The sequence below is a fragment of the Stereum hirsutum genome (assembly GCF_000264905.1).
Source record: "Stereum hirsutum FP-91666 SS1 unplaced genomic scaffold STEHIscaffold_3, whole genome shotgun sequence".
Classification (NCBI taxonomy): domain Eukaryota; kingdom Fungi; phylum Basidiomycota; class Agaricomycetes; order Russulales; family Stereaceae; genus Stereum; species Stereum hirsutum.
This window is the reverse complement of record NW_006763133.1, coordinates 653508-671005: the sequence shown is the minus strand read 5'-3', so window position 1 is coordinate 671005 and position 17498 is coordinate 653508. Positions and strand designations below refer to the sequence as shown.

Sequence of the window (17498 nt, the reverse complement as noted above, 5' to 3'; positions counted from 1 at the left end):
ATTTCCGATGAGCACATCAGCGTATCATGCGGCAGCCTCGAGCTCGCGACGATCTATAGTAGTTGTTATAGGTTGCTGTGCTTGTTCTGTTGGTATAAACGCCGACAGGTACGCATATATTCTCCATTAACGCTTTTTTTCACGTCTCATGGTTTCTCTTGAGTATGCGGCCGCCCAGACTGCAAGTTTCAGGAGAGGCAGAACCTGGACGGACCGTATTTTTGCAGCGTCACCCCTCGCACGAGTTCGAAACTTCACAAACTCGAGGTCTGAAAGTCGTAAGATCCAGGATCATGTCCATTTCGATCTCACTCAACCTCTGGCCTTAGGGGGAAAGAGGCGCCCGCAGCCCCTCCGCCATAATATTTTTTCCTTCACCTGCAGCCCCTCCCTCCTCCCCGTCCAGTTTCATCTGGTATAAAGTCAGGCACTCCGCGTCCCGTTACCCACTACCCGACCAGGCTAGGCTTACTCTGGCTTACCGCACGAAGAAAACCGCGTCTCATCATGATGACACCCAATGACATGCTTGCCCTGCATAATCATGTGTCTTTCGTCTTCTTCCTTCGCGTTTTCCTTATAATGCGAGTTGGGTGCAGGACAACCCCTCCACCGCCTTCATCTCCCTTCTCGCCTCTGCACATATCCATCTCATCTTCTTCTCCCTCATCCTAACAATGTTCTCCTCCATCCGAACTCTCTCGACTTTGGTCGCTGCTGTTGCACTCGTCATCGCACCTGCCTTCGCTGCACCTGCACCTGCACCAGTACAACTGGCCGCCGATGCTGCCGCTGTAAGTCACTCCTCTGGTTCTTCGACCTCGTGGTATCTTCTTCTCCTGTCTATTTATGCTGACCATATGACGCGGCACGACAGAGCCCAACCGAAACCGTCTCAGGTGGAGGCGTCGTCATCACCGCGACTCGCGTCCTACAAACCATTGTTCCATACTCACCCTACATCACCTCGACGACGGTGACCGTGGTATGGACACAATTTCCGGACGACAAATCCCCGAAGCCCAGTGCCGGTGCCAGTCCTGCTTCTTCCTGAACAGTACATACCATGAGCATGGGCACGAGACGGATGTATTTCGGTTCGTGTTCGTTCTTTTCTGGATCATAGGGGGTCGGCCTGCCGCTAACCACGAGTGACCACGATGTTCAGACCTATTTTGAGGACTCTCTTCACGACCGCTTATGCCCTTGAACGATACCGATACATATTGGGTTCCGATCTTCCGCGGGATGTTTTGTTCTGTTTTTTGTAGGATACCGTTGTCTCTTTCTGAGGGTGCAGGGAGGATAGACGTTTTGTTGTACGCTTGGAGACTCAGACTGGCCGGCTCGCTTCTGCAATGACGAACATCTATCTGATACTGAGGTCTTGCAATAATTTTCAACCTCGTGTCCCTTTACATGGGTCGACGATCACCGAGTGAACCTACCTCTGTGACTAGCCTTGCCCGCTGAAGTACCCAACGGTGAACATTAACTCCATATAGTCTCCCAGGCCTCAATGCGCAAATCAGCCTTCGATCAACCGATCCAGCCAGACACGGAGCTCCTGTGTCGTACCATCCGCCCCATCGGACTCTGAGTTCTGTGCACGATATAGCACAGTGTGCAACTCGGTTCCCCTGGTGGTGTGCAGATCCGGCTATCTACATGGCCAGTGCGTCTTCTTGCATCATCGAAGTCTACCTTGTCTCCGCATGGTACCATATACGACAGCGTTGGTCTAAGTATAATAATCCTCATAGTGGGATCATCATAGTGTACAGCTTCCGTCGGTGCTGTCGGAGGATCTTCAAGCTTCAGGCTCCAAACCCAACGAATAAATCCCCATCCGCATGCCTCAGCATTGTATCGTGTGATTGCCAGTAGTCTCCCACGGTCGGACTTATAGGATGGGAAGCATGGAGATAAATTGCCTCTCAAACGCCTTTCCGAACTTGGTCTAGAGCCTTGAAGCTCGCAGCTCGCAATTCGAAGGTTAAACGTTGACTTCGCAGCGGACCGATTGCTTTTCATTTTGATGTCCAATGTATCTCGGGACTTTTCTGGACGGATGTGCTTCATTGCGATGTCCGGCCGTCAGCTGCGGAGAGCATTACCGAAAGGTGGTGGTGGGGGTAGTGAAGGGTGGTGACCAAAGCGAACGCAAGGAGTCTGTGAGCGCCGAGCAGATTGACGTACGGTCCAGTGTTCACACCAACAGGCGAGCGACCATGCAACATGCATCCGAAACGGTACCTACGACAAAGGCTTGAAGCTTGAAGACGCAGACGGAAAGAAGAATATATTGGAACCTCCGCAGTATGCAGCGTGGAAGCGAATATAGTTGAAGAATACGGGTAAGGCCAGAGGGAGTGAGAGAGGGAGAAGAACGAGTCCATCTAGTATCCATCCGTCCGTCCACTATTTGTGGGTGCTGAAGCCGTTGCCCTTGTAGCCTTCCGATGAGACACCTGTGAGGGTGAGGAAGAGAAGGTGGTATTAGTGTTTTGAGGGATGTTGAGGGAAGAAGTGGATGGTAGAGTGGACGTACCATGGATGGGGTTGATCTTCATCTCGCGGGCACGCTCCAGAGCGGCATCCTCCCACTCCTTGGTGATCGTCCTCGGCGGAGGAGGAGCTGCAAAAAAGAACGTTATGACGCAGTCAGTATCAAGTAGTCAGCGGCACCACCAAGAGAGTACAAGAACAGCAACCCAGTAGGCAAGATAATAATAAAAAAACATGATGGAGTGTACAGTGAAAGACCGGGCCAGATAAGAGGGAATGTGAATGTGTGTGTGACGTGCAATTGAAGCCACGGGTCCGGACTGGGCCAGCAGTTCGGCGGGGCAACGGATCGGAAAAACAGGAAAATGATGCGGTGGTGGCACCTCCCGAGTTGGAAGTCGGATGGCCGGGTGAGGCCGTTTCGCGAACATGACGAAAGGAGTATGCAAGTCAACGCGCTAACAGTTGCGAATATACTCGCACCCACAGTCGCCAGCACTTGGATAAAGGTGTGACGAAGAGGTATCCGTCCAACACGGGAATCGAAAGCAGTGCACACGATGCCCACGACCAACAGAGAAACCGGTGAAGAAAACGAATGCGACATGCGGATAGGAGAGTGTAACTGAAAGGCAGCAAGAAAAAAAACGCACCACTAGCACGGACGGCAAAGTAGGTGGCACCGCTGAGACCGATGAGGGTAGCAACGCCGAATGCAACCTTGATGGAGGTACCAGGAGGGTTGATAGGCTTGCGAGGGCCGTGGGGACCGAAGGCGACGTAGTACGCTGCACACGTCAAGGTCAAGAGAGGTCAGCAATACGATTTACAGGAAAGGAAAAACAGGTATATATAGAAATTCAACGTATGTGGTTCATGACGCGACTGCACACTACAGCATGATCGCCCAACGCGCCATAATCCAACATAGCAACAGAAATGGTTGAAGAGAAATGAAAGGCCAGACTATGTACTGACCGGCCTTCTTCTCGTCGAAGCTCAACTCTTTCCAGTCCTTCTCCTGCAGTTTCTCGAGCTGCCTGCGGACCTTGTACTTCTCTGCCTTATCCAGGTTCTCCCATTGCGCCTCCACGTTCGAGAGCGGGATAGCCGGCCCACTGACATCGTTTACCCCCTCCGAGCTCTCGTACACCGGTGCGCCATGGCCCAAGCCTGGACGTGCGCCCGCCTCAGTCGCGAGGGCGCGGCGGGGGACGGAAGCGGCGGCCGAGGGAAGTCTGCAGGCCGCTCGGCGGAATGCAGCAGCAGACATTGTTTTTTGCAGGTTTTAGATGGATATTATGTTGAGAGTGGGGAGGAAGAGAGAGACGACGGCGAAGAAACCGGGAAGACGTTGAGCGGAAGAAATGGGTCGTCTGTGATTCGGTGCAGAGCGGCAGCGACAACGCGCGACGCCCCTCGTGCGAACCCAAGTCGGAACGGACCGGCGCGGGCGTGCGGAGGCGAACCTCGACCTGCCTCGACTGTCCCCAAACGCCCGCCGTCGCTTGCGAATTTGTAGACATTGTTGATGGCGGTGAGCAGCACCGCAGAGCCACCACCGTCGACGGGGCCACAAAACTCGATTTCAGAGCAAATATATATATATGTACATAGGTGCGCAGGTTAGTATGGAGGTATAAGTACCGTGCTGGGTTCCCTCAGGAGCGAACAGAGCTCTGAGCAGACAATTATATTGGATGTAAGATATCAGCGTCCCCACCTCTTCTCCCACCGTTCCCCCACATGATCATGGCTATCAGCTCCGAAGCACTGTCACAATCAAGACTATACCATATCCGCTCGGATAGTGTCAGTCAATATTCTGCGATTGTGGCGAGGCCGGTACTAGAGCACCCCAATTTTTTGCTTTCAGCGCTCGGGGTTAGTTGGACGTTCGGCATTGGGATTGTAAGGTTCTGTGCATTCTCTGCTAATGTGTCCCTAGAAAGAGCGTCATCGATATAAATGCGAATACGGGAAAAGAAAGAGAAGTCAAGAGAATACTCACAGTCCCTCCACAATGAAAGCACTTTGGCGGATTAGGATTCTTTGTACACGCATGCGAGCGATGCCTACAACAAGATTCAACGTGAAGCATGAGCGGCCTCCCCCAGGAAGGATGCAAAAAGCATCAGGAAGGGCAGAACGTACTCTTTTGAACCGCAATGATAGCAGATGGGTGGTTTTTTCGGTTCTGGACATTCTGCACTTTTATGTCCCTGCAAGAAGCCGGTCAGTTACGATATTGAGAGAAAGTGGGATGCCAGACATGCCTCCTCTCCACAGTTGAAGCATTTTTGAGACGCAAACAATTGCGAACGCTCATTCGTACGTGGTCGTGGACAATGGGAGAACAGATGGCTGGGTACGATCGAGGGCAAAAAAAAAAAAATGGCGTTCGTCAAATTAGGTTTGGGAGGCATGAAGCGAAGGGAGCGTACTCTGTCGAGCCACAGTTGAAGCATTTTTTAGGCGGACGTTCTTCAGATATGCGTTCTAATGTCTCTGCGCCGCGCATCTTACAATCCCGACTTTCATGACCCTAGAGATATCACAACACAAACGCAGATCACACATGTCAGAACGATATTACACTGTCGAACGGATATGTAGAAAAAATGACAGAACGTGAAACCAGCAACTCACCTCCTGCCCACAGACCCAACACTTCGTGTTATTCGTACACTGGCCCGCTTTATGCCCCGACTGTCCACAATTCAAACACATCGTCTCCTCCGTGCACTCCTTCGCAATATGCCCATGCTTCCCGCAATTGAAACATTTCATTTGCTTAGGATCAGAGGGAAACATCGCTCGTGACGTCCTCGGACCTCTCGAATACGAAGCGGTATCGTCGCGACCTCTGTACGAAGAGACATCGTCGCGGCCTCTATACGAAGGGGCATCGTCGCGGTATCTAGGTTTTGAAGTCGAGGGAGGGGGATCTCGTAGGCCAAAACTAGCATGTCGACAAAGTGGGAGACTGGATGGGAGTGAAGTCGCGGAAGGGGTAGCACGATTATTCCAAGACTGGCCTGGCTTGCTTCGAGCGAGCCTGGCGATTTGGCGTGAGGTAGTAGTATGAAGCATCATGGGCAGTTGTTCTAGTACTAGTAGCAAAACCGAGGGAAACGGTCACCGAGAGTGAATACGGAGCGAAGACGCGTCGAGAAAACGCGAAAAGTTTTGCGCGTCATCACGCGCGTTGAGCGCCGGGAGCCGAGAACATGGCTCATTCTTGGCCTACAATCCAAGCTGGCTTGAAGTTGGCCGCCCTCCGATTGGTGTCCATGTCACTGTCAGTTACTTGGACCAAGACCATCTGTTTGCTATATTCGCTGCTTTCCCCATATAACTTATCTTCACCTTTCATCGACAATTACATAGCTACGGTGATTTTGCGACGTCACCCGACTCGTCAGTGAAGATTTTCTGGGCGAACAACCTTTCCTGAAACGGCGCTACCTGCACCGAAAACGGAATCAGAGGAGTGACATCATTCTTCTTGCATTATTTGCGCCCCTTCGCGCTGCCCGCTACCTCTTCCGGTAATACTCACTCGGGAAATCGGTCAAGAAACATCCACGAGCGAGCCGCAAGGTCATCCGACACCGCTAGAGTCATGCCCGAATCTCCACCCTTCGATTCTACTGCTGAAGAGTCCTTCCTCGAACTGGGTGCGGACACAAGTGAGATTATTCTTCTTGCACGTATACGATATGTAAGCGTTAACGGGCCTTCCCAGACAAGAGCAACTGGACTTGGTCTAAGAAGTCAAAGTGGGAAGCTGAAGAGGGCGAGTACCAGCAGTTCTACGACCACTGGCGCGACCGCATCTTCCCTACCTCTCAGACTTTTCCCTACGTGCTACATCTTGGAGTGGACGACGACGGCGAGCCTCTCCTGCCTTTCCATGGCAAGGACACAACGGGGAACAGAATCCTCGTCACGAAGTCCTACGACGACATGTTCCACCGCATACTGCGTTTTCGTGCGACTGGGGAGAGGCACCATGGCGTGGTGATCACCGGGCAGCCAGGCAGTGGTAAGTATCTAGGCTCAGTCAACCGCGTTATCTGCGATTTATAAACTCACCTGTGCTCATCAGGCAAGACGACCTTTCAGAAATACATGCTTGCACGACTACTCTCAACAAAACAAGTCGTGCTCTTCTCGTCCTCATCCCTTCTCTACCTCTTCTTCGATGGCCGGGTCTACCTATCAAAAACAGGCCACTTCCTTCCTCAACCTTCCCAAACATCGAGAGAAATACGACCTGTGGACGTTGGTCGACTTAGATGTACGATCCGATCCTCCGGGCCATCTGTCCCCATTGGACCGCACATCTGACCAATACAGGTGTCTCCACCGGATCCTTCGAGATATAAGGATTGGCGTAAACAGGCGAATGCTGCGTTGTGGGGTATGCCACTTTGGAGTATGGAAGAGCTACTGGCGGGGTATGTACTTGCGTTGTTCCCCCCTTTGTTCCGTTCACTGTGGTTACTTTCCTGGCAGTGGCTCGTTGCTAATGAGTCTTCGCATTCGCCACAGTTTACCTGTCCAGCCTGGATATGATAGGCTTAGAACCGACCTAGAAAGGATCCTTCCATTCCTGGACGAGGATACGTCCTTCTTCAACCGGACTGCGCACTCACTACCGAAAATGACGGACGCCGTCATCGAAGTTCTAAAGAGGGAGAGGAGAAGGCGGACGGAAGGGGACTCGAGGGAGGAAGAGGCCGGTTCAAACATCAAGGATGACAAGGCCCTACTATCGACCGCATCCAAAGACGAGGTTGACGATGCGCTCAAAATCTTAGTCCGTAACGCAACCGAAGAATTCGGGTTCGCCCCTCATGACGTCTACCAGGCCGTCTTCGAGCTCCCTCTGACTCAAACCGAGCACGACGCCGCGCTAGTAGGCTTTGGGTGCTCGGAGATCCTGGCTTCAGTTCGAGCATTCGCCATTAACCGCACCTTCCCCTCCGACACATCCTACCGCATCTTCGCCATGCTCCCTCTTCAAAATCAGCTGTCATCCTCTACCAGTGAAGTCTATGATGACTGGGCGATCGACTTCAAATCCATCCAGATCGCTAAAAAGGTCGTTTTCGCGCTGATAGACTCGGAGGAAACGCACGAAGACCTTCAGAAGACGTACGACCTTCTCTACCGTTATCCGCGGGGCTCTACGTTGGCGGGATGCGTGTTCGAAGCGATGGTCCATCGTATGCTCTACAGCACCTCGTTCGAGGAAAGGGAGCTGTGGCAGATCCGCATGGATCGTACTGAAACGCCAGGTGTTTATTCCACGAATTTCACCACCTCGAACGCATGGCGGTCACCTCCTCCACACGACGGAGCGAGCGATTCTATGATACTGGTCGACCTGAACGGTATCGAGACTACCGTTCAGGTCGACCGTAACCGTGGTCGGAACTACTACATCCCAACTCCAAGCTGCGCATCCCCTGATCCCTTCTTTCACTCCTTCAGCGTCGATTTCGACGGACCTCAACACATTGGAGTCGTGATCTCTGTCTTTGGGATATCGATGTCAGGGAGGCACTGTACATCATCCGAGTCAAGCGAGGGCTACCATTTCATCCGTAAAATCGTCGCCCGCGTGCGCGCGTTGTTAGCATCGGAATCGGAGAGGCACAGATGGGGGGCTGAACTCGAGGTCCAAGTCCGAGTCGCGTATTGTCTCGTTTGTCCCGAAGGTCAACGTGTGTACGAGTACCCGGCCTGGGAGATGCCCATGGGTTGGGACGAGCTCGATACCGCCGATAGCGGGGAGGAGTTTTGTATGTTCGCTCCCGCCGCGGTGCGTTGAAGGACTCAGGCGTCGAGCTCAAGCTTCAAGGCCGTGTATGAACAATTAATTATATGTACGGGCATTTTGCATGCCTGAAAATGTATCAGTAGGAGCCGCTGTATCATTCGTGAATGCATGTGCCAAATGTATCCATAATCTACTTGTCTGCCAGTGGATTGTTTAGTGTTCGTCCAGAGCCAGAGTTAGCTGACACGAGTCGCCATTCGATGAATAAGAGTGGCGCAGACTGGGAGATTCGATGCTCGGGAGGCATAGCGTGCATACACGTTGGGAACGCACTCACTCACCGTGACGAGACGAGACGATGCAATACAGGCCGCACAGTCTTACCGTGATTGAAAAATGACTTGTCAATTGATAACGAGTAATACGGAACTAACGTCCATAAGTAGTGGCGGATGCCGCCTGTATTCAAGGACGGAAAGGACTGTGAAGTATGGCATCGAACGCCACCTCAGTCGAGGTGAGATTTGGCATAAGTAGCGGATAGAGAAGAAGTCAAGAAAAAAAAGCGAGTTGGGGCGTGTGTATATGTACATGAGTTGTCGAAACAGCGCGTGATACGATGCGACTCAATTACTTGCCCAACCTGAGTCGTGATGCACGGGAGAGCTATAACAAAAAACGATAGTCATCAGTTACCTTCGCATATTTACCAGACCGAAATAGAGAACACCACTAGATAGAACAAAGGACACACCTTTCGCCTCTTCTTCAGCTTATGCTTCTTCATCTTCTTACGCCTCTTCCTCTTCACACTATCCATATCCACCACATTCTCGCCCTCCATCTCTGCTCCGCTCGAGGTACCTCCGACCATCTCCACAGACATGGTCAAGACCTCCTTACTGTCCTCTCCCTTCCACCCAAGCCTGCGCATCGTCTCGTCCCATCGAATGGTACCCCCTACGCGGTTAATGACAAGAGCACGCGCGAGCAGACGTGCAGCGTCCGCATCCGCTTCGGCTGAAGCCTCCGGTGGATCTTCGAAAGCATCCGAGCTCGTGCTCGCCTGCTCAGCTCCGGCCTGGGCAGCAGAATAGCCGGAGGATAGAGCAGCAGAAGCAGAGTTAGGAAGACGAAGAGTAGATGATGACTCGAAGAGGGAGGAAGAAGGTTGGGAAAGGAAGAGTGGTCGGTGGAGGGAAAAGAATTGATGCAGTTTGAGGTCGTTCGGCGAAAGTGCGAGATGATGTGGCTGGAAGGGCGGTTGGAAGGGTGATGATTGTGCGATAGGATCCACAGGCGATACCGATGAAGCTGCTGTCGTCGAACTAGCGGAAGACGCGTCGTCCGATGTTAACGACGAAGCTGAGCCATCCTCATCGTTCGAGGTGGTGTTAGAATTGGGATTAGAAGATGCGGTAGAGCTGCTGCCTTTCGAGGCAGCGACGGATCTGGGAGGTTTCGTAGATGCTCCGATTGACCGCGAGCCGGACTTGGAAGAGAAGAAAGAGTAGGATCTGCTGCTGTTGGCGGCGACGGTGGTGGATGCGCGTTGCGCGGTACGGAGCTGTATAGGACGCAGGAGTCTGGGGAAGATGGTCATGGCCGTCGAAAGGGTCGCTCGTCGAGAGCGCCGTCGATGTCGACCGCCTGCTGGGTGCCTGCTGGCTCGAGCTCCGCGTCGAAGAGGTCGATACCCGGCTGAAGAGCGAGCGTCACGTTGTGACTCAGCGCGGGAGGCGTGACAAGGATGGCCCGATACCGGCGCAACGGCGGAGAATTGATGAAGCCGTGTGGCGGTGGCGCAGTGGCGCGGTGCGAGGGATGCCGAGGAGAGGATTGATGACGCGCTCGCGTCGAACATCGCGGACGCGCGGACGCCGCCAGAACAGGCGCCGCATCACCACCTCCCAATATAGACCCACATACCTCCATCCCAGACACCCCCAACACTCTCTCTTCATCCCCAACGACGACATCGACGACGACCCACCGCTTTCCTTGTTTCTGAACGCCCACCATGCCCACCCCGAGCGAGCAGACCGCCGCCGACCTCGTCGAGGCCACAGCCGGCTTCGACAAGATATTCTCCAATGACCTCGTCGGCGCACGAGAACTCTTTGAGGCTAGAGACTCCCCATTCCATGCTCTCGGTCTTGGTGTGTGCGCCTTTTTAGAGGCAGCTCTCGGCATGGAGGTCTGTCTCTACAGGCTATCGGCGTACTTGTGCGATGCTGACGGTCTGTTACGCTGGCATGCTATACTTAGTCTAACCTCATGGCGGAGGCCACAAGATTGTTGACTCTGGCGGAAGCGGGCGCAAGGAAACAGGCAAAATCTAGCAAATCGCTAAAGCAGACCGGCAGATATCCACCTGGGACCGAGTACGAGCTCGTTACCGCCTGTGCTACCATCCTGCTCGGATTGACGAACGCCTTGAGGTTCGTCCTCTACTCAGATATATCTTGGATCATGAGGATGTTGACTCAGAATATCTATACTTCGTCCACGGCCACAGCGAGTCGTACATGGGTTATCTTCAGTGCTTGTAGGTCCTCCGTCGGCAGCCTTCAGTGTATCACGCCGCTTATACTTTACTCGCCTGTCCCGTACAGATATGCAATAAACAGGTTACCCGATCTCATACCGCTTGTACTTCAACTCTGTCTCACTGATATCTGCATCCTTTCAGTGCCCACGGAAAATTCGCGAAGCAAGCACCCTCTACCTAACCCTCTCTATACTCCTTGTCTCACCTAACACGTCTCTTGAAATTACCACCAGGCTCTACAAAATAGTATTCCCACACGGAATAGACGCCTACTCGCCCTCGCAGTTTCCCACTCCCTCATCCTCCATCTCCTCTCTCGCACCTTCTCCATCCGCCTCCCCATCTTCCAACAACTCGCAACTCTCCCTCCCAAACTACGAAAACACGAACAACTCTTCCCTTTCCGTCAATTCCGCAAAGAAACACGGACATGCCGTGACGACTCCGAGCACGCCGACAGCGAAGGGTTTCCTTGGACGATGGGGTTTGAGCAGATCGACTACGCCCGTCGCGGCTTCTGCGCCTGTGAGTGGGTCAGCGACGCCGACGGGGAACGGGAATGCATTGGATGGGCTGGAAGAGGGTCCTGTGGAAGAATTGATTGTTAGTGGGACTGCGTTTGGTATGTGTGGCTGTTTGGACCGTTTGGCCTGATGTCTTAACGCTGGCTGATGGGCGGCTATTTTGGGAATTTTGGATGTGGATTGCTGCGGTTGATGCGGATCAGGTTACGGAGTGTTTAACCTTGTGTTATCACTGTTGCCTGCGAAGGTCAAGTGCGTACATTTCTAGGCCTGATACACGGTGGAAAAAGCTGAAACTGACCTCTTTGTTTCATACGGTCTTTATCGGCGAACGTAGGAGCGTTGTCGGTTTCTTCGGCTTCAACCATGACCGTAAGCTCGCGCTTCGTTGTTTGTCGGTCAGCGCGGCGAAGAAGGATGTCACTGCTGTTTTCTCTGGGTGCGTCCTCCCATCTGTTATTCCACCTCCACCGGACACATTTGCTCCATTACCCATTTTCCTCTTCGTCGACCAAGATATCTACGTACTGACCACATACATGATCTCGATGGAAATAGGCTGACGCTCATGTCGTACTATGGCGTTGTGCTCCTTATGTCTGGTTATCAGGCGAACGAGAAGTGGATCATGGAACAATACGAGATTATCGTGGATAAGTGCGTGTTTGCTCCTCTCTTTGAGCCTTTTTCCCCGCCCGTCCTTCCTCGCCTTCTTTGGACGTACCTCGTGGCACGCAGTTCCGCCTTTTTTGTTTATTCACCGTCCATGTCGTGTCCATGTTTGCGTTTGTGTTCGTTTGCGGACGCTGTTGATCACCTGTCAACGGTCAACCCGGGAGATCGGCGTTTCCGCGCTGTGGCGCGGATTGTGTGGCGTACAAGGCGTTTATTGATTTTTTTTCTCAATGGCTCATTTGTTTCGCGAACATAGGCTCGAGAGGAGATATCCTACTGGAACGTTGTGGATTCTGAACCGGGTGAGTGTCTTTCTTGTCTTGTTCCAGCAACAGTTTTGATCATCGGACTGTACTTGACTGACTGCCATCATTTTACTTTTGCCTTGCAGGCTAAGATCCTGCGGATGGGTTACGACGCTCTTGGCGCTATCAAGGTTCTCAGAGATGGCTTGAGCCCCGAGAGACCGCACACGTTCGTGCAGGCTGATGCGTTGGTGCGTTCTCCTTCCCCGTGCTGTAATTCTCATCCACTGAAGCGACAGATGCTGACGCTCGCTGGTGTGGTGTGCTATCTAGTTGGTATTCGAGCTTGCGTGGACATTACTAGCGCAGAGGGAGTACGGGGAGGCGGCGCCGATGTTCTTGAAGATGACGGAGTTGAATTCTTGGTGCGTCCCATCTGTTCCTTCCCTCTTCATTATTGTTTCCTGCCCACTTCTCCTAATTATGCCTTCTGGGTTCATTCCGACTGATCATGGTTCATTCTTTTGGTTGTTGATCTCTCAATGTTTATGGCATCTACAGGAGTCACGGAACGTACTACTTCATTGCCGCTGGATGTCAATGGTCGCTCGGCCAGTACGACGAAGCCCAAAAGTTGCTGGACGCGATCACGGGACTACTCGACAAGAAGAAGATTGGAGGGAAGGATCTGCCGACGGAAGTGCTCATCAAGAAGAAGTGTGAGTCGCCATTCCTTTTTTCCTTCACGATTTCGACATACGTATAGCTGGCTGATGTTTTTGTGGGTTGTGGCGCGTCATGTTTGGGGTTTTTAGTGGCGTTTTATAAGGCAAAGCAGGTGCGGTTGACAGGGAGTGAGAAGGGCTATGTGGAGGCGATCACGATCAGTCCTGCTGAAGGTCTGTCTCAAGCTCTTCCCTCATTGGACGGTATAGTCTGATAAAGCAACCATACACGTCTGTTTTTTTGTTTGGGTGGTGTAGAATTGGGAATCTGTAAGCATCATTCATCAGTTACTGGTCTTGGACTCCAGAGCTTTTCGTTTATTCGTTTTACTCTTGCGCATCTGTCTAGTCTGGAACTCTCACGCACGAATCAGCAAGCCTATCGTGGAGGCCCACATCCGGGAATGGATGATGCTCGAACCCCCGGTCGAGATCTCGACACCTTACTCCGATCCGGCATTCCTCTCCGCCTCGCCGTCAATACCTGAATCAATCTCGACAGCGTCGGAACCATCATCATCGTCCGAAGCTGAACCATCGTCACCGACCACGCCCACCGCCACGACACCCACGCTCACCTCCACGACGCCCACGCTCACCTCCACGACACCCACGCTCCCCTCCGCCGAACCATCTACAATCACAGCCACTTCCTCATCCGCCACCTCCACGAGAACGACCTCATCTGCTCCAGCACCGTCTCACAAGACCGCCAAACTCGACACGCCAGACGAACTCGCGCTGCGTTCGCTCCTGCTCGGTATCGCGCACCGCACCGCGGGTGCCTATGGCCCCGCCCGTCAGTTCCTCCTCGATGCGCATAAGAGGCAGGGACAGATCGGGACGAGCACGTGGATCGGGGGCGTCGCGATGTTTGAGATGGCGGTGTTGGAGTTGAAGGAGGCGGAGGTGGAGAGTGGGGAGAGGGTATTGGATCCGGCGGGGTGGGTCGCGGAGAATGCGCTGGGGCAGCCTGATATTGTGGAGACTGCGGAGCCGGATAGTATTAGTGTTAGTAGTAGGAGTAGTGAGGCATCAGGGTTGGGAATGGGATTGGGACTTACGACGGGAGTGAAGGAGGCGAGGGCGAAGAGGGTGAGAGAGGCGAGTGTGGCTAGTGGGGTTACGGAGAGCGAGGAGGGGAAGAAGGTGTGGAGGAGGAGGATCGAGGAGGCGGGGAAAATGTTGGATGCGGCGATGGGGCTGGCGGGAAGCGAGATTGATTTGAGTACGAGGTTGGATAGTAGGATCGTGATGCTGAGGGATGAGATTAGGGCGAAGAAGGAGGCGTTGGGGATTTAGAACGAAGGGGGGAGGAATAGACTTTCATAGGTTCGTATGGGGTTTTGACCGCGTCTCTCGTCATTGGCTGACCTTCTTTTTCTTCCCTTCTCCCTACGCAGAGTAAATACATTATATTCGGATACTTATTTACACAACACACGCAACATCGATCGCACTCGCACCACAGCACGTCTCAATACAGCCGCTTTGTTCCCTCTGCATACTTCGTGCAACGCATACACCTGACGATCTCAGCAATAGCATTATCGGCGCATCGTCCCGCTCTCTCTGCAAAGCAATATTCCGCTTTCTCTGGTTTCTTGCGGCTCTACGGTCCCTTTTCGTGTTTCCGTCCAGACGTTTTTCTATATATTCGTTCGTGTCCGAGTCTCGTCTTCTGATTCCGGTTCTGTGGCATACGGTTCACTTTCGACCTTGTGTCTTGCTCATTCTGTCTTCTATCTTTGTCTTGGCTCCCGATGTTGCGCAACAGGGCACGTACCGTAATCCTTATAACCATCATCTCGTTTGTGAATCCCGTGGATGTTTGGAAGCCTTTGGAGCGGTCCTTGCGGCTCTGTATGACATAGACGGCGAGGGAAATCATCTGAACGCGAAGATAAGATGAAATTACGGTGAAGACAGCTGTAACCTATGGAACAACCTCGTCGAGGCGCGACGAAGACCTGTCATACATCTCCTGCCTATCAGTCGTCACATCCTTGATCCCATCGCTTGCTACAGCTGCACTCCCACTATCAGATTCAAGTCCACACTGATATGACTCCCTGCTATGTCTCAACGTAGAGTCCAAGGTATCCATCGGTACTCTCACTCCCGACGAATATAGTTGGCTGGGTGTCGTCCGGTCATACGATCTTGACCGAGGTTCCGGCATAGCACGCGATAACGTGGGCGGTGGTGGAGCGAATTTCATGGATCCGCCGATGCCGCGAGTCCCGAATCTTGTCTCTGCTGGAGCTCTGTCGAGGGTGGAAAGGAGGATGACTATGGTGGGGTACATAGGCTATTCGATGGGTACAGTAGTCGATGAAGAGACGTTAGCATTCTGATTGGGGGCACATTCCGGGATTCGTACCACTATGAGGTTCTGCATGGCCACCAACACCGGTCCTGCGAGCACAGGTATCACTGCCATATCGTCTATCATAATAATGATCTGGAGAATAAATAGATCAGTGTAGAGCTCAATAGGAGGTCCGATGGGTAACTTGACGAACCCAGATGAAGATGTAGAACACCCCGGTCTCCACAAGAACGAGAAGGACGCTCTCCGCTTGAGTTTTCCGATCTTCATTGCCGAGGTTTCGGGCAATGGACTTCCGATACTTCCTACAGGCCGCCGGTCAATACAACACAACGGAGGGCTGGACCTATTAGGAGTATATTTACCATGCTCTCATACCGACGAGAGAAGTCGCACAAATATTGGTTGTAAGGAGAGGAACAGAAAGGAGAACACCCGTTTTGAGGCCAGGTGACTCAGCCCAGGTGTAGGCATCTTCGTCGTACATGCCCAACGTGTTGAAGACCCCATCCGAGATCGCCCCAGCTATCGAAGCATCGTGAACTATATCAGTCTGGTTGTGATTGGACACAAAACAGGGACATACCGAAGGTGCAAAACATGCAGAAAGCCAGTAATACACGGGCGACAAGGTGCCGGTCCCACAAGATCCAGGCTCTCCATACCACAATCGCGTCCCCGATGATGCACTAAGAGTCGAAACATTCCGGATGCCCTGATCTGTCTCGACGTTGATGGTATGAAATAAAGGAACTCACGTTGATCCTGGTAAGCCACCAGCCCGAGACGAAAAGTCGCGCGACTACTCGAGAATTGTCTGGCGGATCGAAGCCGAAGAGTGGTAATTGGATGATCCACAATGCAGCTCTGATCATGACGATTCCTGTCGTGCTGCCTAGCATGACCAAAGTCGAGAAAAGCAAAATGACTTTGGATCGAGAGATCGAACGGCCGTTCCAAGGGCTAGGAAGGTATACCTTAGATGCGTAATACGAATTGAAAGCAAAGAAAAGGACCTACATGAGGTTGTACAATGCGAGCAGGGCAAGGAGTAGATAAAACCCTATGAAGGAATAACTTTAAGCAGAGTCACAAAGATACTGACCATTCTAGAAGTTTGCTTACCATAGAATGCCCCCTCGATAGAACTGTCTAGGAGATATAGCTTCATAACAAGCAGGTCTTCATCGGGCAGACCATACTGCGTTTCATTGCCGTCCGACATGCCAGCCCCAGTAGATCAGAGGACGACGAATACGTCGCCTAAGTGCCGCAGTTCGGTACTCCAAGAGAAGATGGATGGTTGCAAGCCCACATATCATAGCCTCTCCTTATATATGTTGTCAGGCGTAGAACGAGTTTCGGATATGCTGACAAGCACGCGAACTCAATGCATGGTACATAATCGTTTAGACGCCTTAGAAGCAAGTCCAGCGCTGGACACAGCCCATCAAAAAATATCGCGGCATCAGGCTTGGCATGCACGAGATGGGGAGATACGGAGTGCTTCGAGTACCTAAGCTGATTGCGGTCTTCCTGCTGCAGCTCAACACAAGACATCACCATGGACGATACGCAGAGTACTGCAGCTGCTTGGAGGCATCACATCAGCGTTGGGTCGTCTTGCGAGCTATGTGATATGCATATGATGCCCGTGAAGCACGTCAGTACGAAGTTACGTACTGACCTCTCCAGTCATGGTACAGAAAACGATGTTCACGCTCGCTTATGATCCTTCTGAAGCAAAGTCGCATAGAGCAGCTCCCTTGAAGCGATGCATTGTCAGCCGTGTCTCCGAGAGCATGACTTCGAGATGTAAATACGACAAGTCAACATCACTAGGAATAGAACACGAGAGGGACTCAAAAACTGACCGTGGTGCTCATATTCCCCCCTTTGTCTCGCTATGAAGCTACTCACTTGAGGTCGCTTACACGAGTCTAGGCGATTCAAGTTCTGCCACATACCCGAAATGGAGACGGCCCTCTCTCCCTCGATTTATGCCTTGAGGCGTCCCAGATCTTGCGCAAACGGACCCATTCTATCTTTGCCTAGCCTATGACTTGGAGTGGCGGAGTCAACGGTTTAGACCCAACTGAGACCTTTAGAGCTAGAGACGCCACAAGAGACAGCCCTGAGCCAGAAAT

The 17498-nt window shown here is 52.5% G+C and overlaps 6 protein-coding genes across 6 annotated transcripts; 3 read left to right on the top strand and 3 right to left on the bottom strand.

Annotated features, from left to right (window-relative positions):
* Positions 1-677: 677 nt before the first annotated feature.
* STEHIDRAFT_153468 (uncharacterized protein) lies at positions 678-1054 on the top strand (the record flags this gene model as incomplete). The annotated part of the gene is made up of 2 exons (XM_007300719.1): positions 678-794; positions 878-1054. The coding sequence occupies 2 exons, from the start codon at positions 678-680 to the stop codon at positions 1052-1054; spliced, it is 294 nt and encodes a 97-aa protein (XP_007300781.1).
* A 1153-nt stretch (positions 1055-2207) lies between these two features.
* STEHIDRAFT_118780 (cytochrome c oxidase subunit IV) lies at positions 2208-3866 on the bottom strand. The gene is made up of 4 exons (XM_007300718.1): positions 3487-3866; positions 3162-3296; positions 2552-2638; positions 2208-2471 (listed from the first exon to the last, which is right to left on the bottom strand). The coding sequence occupies exons 1-4, from the start codon at positions 3779-3781 to the stop codon at positions 2422-2424; spliced, it is 567 nt and encodes a 188-aa protein (XP_007300780.1). The 5' UTR covers positions 3782-3866; the 3' UTR covers positions 2208-2421.
* A 2267-nt stretch (positions 3867-6133) lies between these two features.
* Positions 6134-8391, top strand: STEHIDRAFT_108317 (uncharacterized protein; the record flags this gene model as incomplete). The annotated part of the gene is made up of 6 exons (XM_007300717.1): positions 6134-6200; positions 6257-6556; positions 6620-6795; positions 6871-6971; positions 7066-8321; positions 8360-8391. The coding sequence occupies 6 exons, from the start codon at positions 6134-6136 to the stop codon at positions 8389-8391; spliced, it is 1932 nt and encodes a 643-aa protein (XP_007300779.1).
* Positions 8392-8683: 292 nt separating this feature from the next.
* STEHIDRAFT_118778 (uncharacterized protein) lies at positions 8684-9984 on the bottom strand. The gene is made up of 2 exons (XM_007300716.1): positions 9054-9984; positions 8684-8965 (listed from the first exon to the last, which is right to left on the bottom strand). Exons 1-2 carry the CDS (start codon positions 9900-9902, stop codon positions 8930-8932), a joined length of 885 nt encoding a protein of 294 aa, XP_007300778.1. The 5' UTR covers positions 9903-9984; the 3' UTR covers positions 8684-8929.
* Positions 9985-10220: 236 nt separating this feature from the next.
* On the top strand, positions 10221-14838 carry STEHIDRAFT_144920 (uncharacterized protein). Its single transcript, XM_007300715.1, has 17 exons — positions 10221-10496; positions 10568-10740; positions 10818-10847; positions 10915-10929; positions 10992-11012; positions 11084-11472; positions 11578-11626; positions 11712-11813; positions 11933-12031; positions 12306-12351; positions 12441-12545; positions 12628-12719; positions 12856-13013; positions 13110-13193; positions 13278-13289; positions 13369-14351; positions 14423-14838. Exons 1-16 carry the CDS (start codon positions 10320-10322, stop codon positions 14319-14321), a joined length of 2505 nt encoding a protein of 834 aa, XP_007300777.1. The 5' UTR covers positions 10221-10319; the 3' UTR covers positions 14322-14351; positions 14423-14838.
* Positions 14839-14955: 117 nt separating this feature from the next.
* STEHIDRAFT_153463 (uncharacterized protein) lies at positions 14956-16576 on the bottom strand (the record flags this gene model as incomplete). Its single annotated transcript, XM_007300714.1, has 8 exons — positions 14956-15330; positions 15403-15483; positions 15545-15656; positions 15717-15876; positions 15938-16040; positions 16110-16314; positions 16372-16414; positions 16477-16576. 8 exons carry the CDS (start codon positions 16574-16576, stop codon positions 14956-14958), a joined length of 1179 nt encoding a protein of 392 aa, XP_007300776.1.
* Positions 16577-17498: the final 922 nt, after the last annotated feature.

Bases quoted from the DNA above. Each gene is read 5' to 3' on its own strand.
- STEHIDRAFT_144920 (XM_007300715.1), top strand. From the start codon at position 10,320: ATGCCCACCCCGAGCGAGCAGACCGCCGCCGACCTCGTCGAGGCCACA. The intron at 10,497-10,567 runs GTCTGTCTCTAC...TGCTATACTTAG, and splicing joins AGGCAGCTCTCGGCATGGAG to TCTAACCTCATGGCGGAGGC. The intron at 13,014-13,109 runs GTGAGTCGCCAT...TGGGGTTTTTAG, and splicing joins AGTGCTCATCAAGAAGAAGT to TGGCGTTTTATAAGGCAAAG.
- STEHIDRAFT_118778 (XM_007300716.1), bottom strand. From the start codon at position 9,902: ATGACCATCTTCCCCAGACTCCTGCGTCCTATACAGCTCCGTACCGCG. The intron at 8,966-9,053 runs GTGTGTCCTTTG...TTTTTGTTATAG, and splicing joins AGCTGAAGAAGAGGCGAAAG to CTCTCCCGTGCATCACGACT.
- STEHIDRAFT_118780 (XM_007300718.1), bottom strand. From the start codon at position 3,781: ATGTCTGCTGCTGCATTCCGCCGAGCGGCCTGCAGACTTCCCTCGGCC. The intron at 2,639-3,161 runs GTGCGTTTTTTT...TCTTTTTTGCAG, and splicing joins CTTTGCCGTCCGTGCTAGTG to CTCCTCCTCCGCCGAGGACG. The intron at 2,472-2,551 runs GTACGTCCACTC...TCACCCTCACAG, and splicing joins GAAGATCAACCCCATCCATG to GTGTCTCATCGGAAGGCTAC.